Source organism: Hevea brasiliensis, chromosome 12, assembly GCF_030052815.1.
Source record: "Hevea brasiliensis isolate MT/VB/25A 57/8 chromosome 12, ASM3005281v1, whole genome shotgun sequence".
Lineage (NCBI taxonomy): Eukaryota > Viridiplantae > Streptophyta > Magnoliopsida > Malpighiales > Euphorbiaceae > Hevea > Hevea brasiliensis.
In genome coordinates this window covers 16,079,865-16,083,993 of record NC_079504.1, presented here as the reverse complement: position 1 = coordinate 16,083,993, position 4,129 = coordinate 16,079,865, and the positions used below count along the sequence as shown (strand labels likewise).

General features: G+C 27.0%; 1 protein-coding gene across 1 annotated transcript; it reads left to right on the top strand.

Moving 5' to 3' along the window:
* The first annotated feature begins 2,401 nt into the window (after positions 1 to 2,401).
* On the top strand, positions 2,402 to 3,792 carry LOC110644381 (uncharacterized). Its single transcript, XM_021797105.2, has 3 exons — positions 2,402 to 2,636; positions 2,772 to 2,933; positions 3,208 to 3,792. The coding sequence occupies exons 1-3, from the start codon at positions 2,505 to 2,507 to the stop codon at positions 3,658 to 3,660; spliced, it is 747 nt and encodes a 248-aa protein (XP_021652797.2). The 5' UTR covers positions 2,402 to 2,504; the 3' UTR covers positions 3,661 to 3,792.
* Positions 3,793 to 4,129: the final 337 nt, after the last annotated feature.

Below are 4,129 nucleotides of genomic sequence, written 5' to 3'. Positions count from 1 at the left end.
GCCTACATAGAATCACTGTGATAAAAAATAATTTTTTCATGTAGAGAATAAGGCAGAGGAAAAATTATATGGTATTCATGTCAGTATTTGATATGAAATGACAATTCAATAATTAAGCACCATATAAGTAATTATAGTTTTTCTTTTTTAAAAAAACTACTAATTAGTCATTATTTTTTGGGACCCACAACTAGGTGCTTATTATCATGGGACCCACTCATGTATATGTGTCAATATTTCTTTTGGTTGCCATTTCATGTAGCTTTTCCTACGTGCAATTGCAGGGTAATTTGCAATTATTATTGGGAGAGAGAGGAATGAATCAAATAAAAAAATTGAAGAAATTGTGGCCACTTTGCATTCCATGTGTCAAAAGTTAAAATTTTTAAATTAAATTATAAATTTTAAATAAAATTTTTTAATTTTAAAAATAATTATTTAAAATTAAAAATTTTAAATATAATAAGTAACTAACATAAATGTTTAAATTTATTTAGTTAATTGGCCTAATAATAATGATGAGTATTGAATGATTTGTTTAAATTTAATTCGGTCTAAAAAATTAAAAAAAAAAAAAAAAAGTAAATCAAACGTATATAAAATCTTCTGATATGATATTTAAATGTATATTTACTCTTGATTAATTGCTTTTGCCAAAGGTTTGAGATAATACTCAAATCAAACATCAAACTATGCCATAGAGGCCATTCCAATTTCTTGCATACCACCCAAAGGTCATGATTTTAGCATGCTGAACAACAACCAGCCGAGTTGCAATTTTTGAAAAAGAAAAGAAAAATATATATCGCTCTCTAGTTTGACATATTTGGGTTAATTCTCAATATTATAAATTATGAATTATTTTAATAGAATGGTGTTGAATTATTTTGAATTGTAGTTAATTTGAGTTTTTTGAATCATTATGCGAAAATGATTTTAGGTGAATTTATAGATAATGAATATTTTGAATCAAAATATTAATTTTTAGTACTTTTTACAGATCATTTGAATCACACGATTGACCTTTCATTAAATCTTTAGTTTTTTTAGTTATTATAAAATTTATATAGATTAAAATATATTATAAATAGCTTTATGTCAGACAATTTTAAGTTGAGTCGGTGAAGTAAAAAATTTACCACTATAATCATTCCAGTGTACTTTCAAATAATACACAATGAGGAAAGTTTTGGTAATTGATGTTGGGTTGTTTGCGTATTTTTGCTAAATTTTTCACAATTTTTTTTTTATTGTAACTCACTATTTTTTAGCAAATTTCAATATATGGGATTTTTAAATTTTAAAAAATTGATATTCATAAATAAATAATTTATGTCCGTAAATTTATATTTACTAAGTTTTTTTTTTCTTAATTTCGATTTAATTACAATTCAAATAGCTTGGAATCGTTAGTCATCCATTTACCATTTTTTTTACATTAATTTTATATATGATGTGTATTTGATTTTTCTTTAAATATTAGAGAAGAGAATTATATTTTTGAATTTTAGTATCCATATTTTTTAAATAATCTCATAGATTAAGTCAGCAGTTAGATTTGTGCTTAAATTTATCCAAGTATTGAACAAGGAAATTTCACTTTCATATTAATTATCTTCAATCATATAATGAAATAATAGCTTTCTTTTGGTTTAGAAAATGATCAAATGGCCACAATACATTTTATTTTTCAAATTTTTTTATTCAATGGAGGCATAATACCAAGCAATAACATCTGGACTATAGAAAGAGAGATAGCTATCTCCTTTTCTCACTATAAAAGTAAATAATTTTAGAAGAAGTAGATGAGAGACTTAAACTCAAGAACTCCCCACTTACTCCATTTTAAATGTTGATAAGACCAATCAAACTACTCCTTGATTAACATTTCATATTTCAATTTACATGTTGTATAATGTAATTAAGCATGTGTTATAATAGCTTATATGTTAGATGGTAAAGAGAAAGAATTCCCACATTGAAACTAGAAATTGGAGGAAAGAAGTTGAGGGAAAGTGAAAATTTTATAATTATATATATTTAAAAAATAAAATAATTATTTTATTTTTTAATTTTCATGAATAATTACTAAGTGAAATAAAATAATTATTTTATTTTTATTTTCATAAATAATTACCAACAAATGTGTCTGTTAACAAACTAATATGTCTATTAATATAAACAGTTGCATCTATTAGAAGAGGTGCTAATTTAATTCGTTTTCAGAAACAGACAGTCATGTGTGTCGGAATAGACAATCATGTCTATTGGAAAAGGTGCAAATTTAATTTACTTTAAAAGGATAGACATGTTTGTCTAGAGAGGTGTCATGTCTCTTCATTTTTTATAAATACAGAATAATTGCTCAATCTACACTCACTTATTCAGTTTTCTTCTTCTCCTCTTATCTCTCTAAACAATCTAGTGGGAGCAATCAATTCCTTAAAAAAGTGATTTATCACGCTTCAAAGCCTATTTTCTATTCACTATTTCAACAGCAGCAAATGGAAGGCAGTTCTGATGAGAAAAATTTGAAGTTGATGAGCAGTACTGAAAATACAAGAAAGCCACAACCTCCTTGGATAACGAACTGGGATATTAGAACCAGACAACGCCCAAATGGCAGAATTGATAAGGTACTTGTCTCACCCCTCACTCTTGTTATTAAGAATTTCAAACTTAATTCTTGACTGCTTATTTCATTGTTGTTTAATTAATGTGGTAATTTTAATTTAGGAGTTAATGATAATGAAAGTTTTGCCTCTATGCAGTATTATTACCACAAAGAAACCAACATAATGTGTAGGTCATTAGTGGAGGTAGAGAACTATGAATTGCATGGGATTCTACCCGGTCAAATGCGAAGGGCAAAAAAGGAGGGAGAAAATAATGAAAATCCTTCCATGATGCAATTGGGAAATGAAAATCCATCGGTGAGTTGTTTTTTTTTTCTTGTATGCATTTATTATTATTATTATTATTATTATTATTATTATTATTATTATTATTATTATGAGCTCTACTACAAAGTGTGAAGACAAAATAAGAGAGAGTCAATTAAGATGATTTACCTAGTAATGGAAGAAGTTAGACAATATCAAAATGTTTTCTTTCTTAATAAAAGTTTTAAATCTTTTTTTTTTTTTTACTAATTGTGATTGTTATTTTTAAGAAAATGAATAACTAATATTATGGGAACATTTGCAGGCAGCAGCAAGTGGATCAGGGACATACAATATTCCTAATGCAGAAATGAAGGAAGAAGTTGAGAAGTTATTAAAAGAATCTCATGAAAACCGAAACAATGCCTCTGCTGTCAGGACATCCAATATTCCTAATGCAGAAATGAAGGAAGAAGCTGAGAACTTTTTAAAAGAATCTCGTGAAAACCTAAACAATGCTGTTGCTTTCAGGACATCCACTATTCCTAAGGCAGAAATGAAGGAAGAAGTTGAGAAGTTTTTAAAAAAATCTCATGAAAATCGAAACAATACCTCTGCTATCAAGTCAGATGAACAATCACATAAACATAAGGAAGAAGCTGAAAAGTTTTTAAAAGAATCTCGTGAAAACCTTGTCAAGTCAGATGAACAGTCACATGAACATAGGGATGAACATGAACAAGGGGATGAACATAGGGAAGAAGTTGGAAGAAGTTGAGTGTTTAACGTTTAACTTGATCATCACTCCCCTAGTTTAATTGTTTTTTATTTTTTTTTTCTCAAAATTTGTTATCAATCCTTCTACAGATTAGGTATTTGTTTAGCTTTGTTTGCATTTCGTGGGCTTCCAATTAATAAAACTTCTCTGCTTATTGTGAATGCTGGTTAAGGTTCTGACTTCCTCAAAAATGGGATACATCACAGAATGTCTGAAAAAAATCAAAGAATGTTCAACTCACACATAAAAAAAAATTTTAGAACTATTATTGTTATAGATTCTCAGAAAAATTATTTTTTATAAATTAAATAAATTTAATGATAAAAAATTTTTTAAAAAATTGAAATAAGGAGAAAATGCTCCTATAAGGCCTCAACGATATATACCCCCTTGAAGCTCTCTTCCTTGGCAAAATTAAGAGAAAGAAACGGAAAATTTTGAAGAGAAAATTAATCAAAAGTATTTCAAA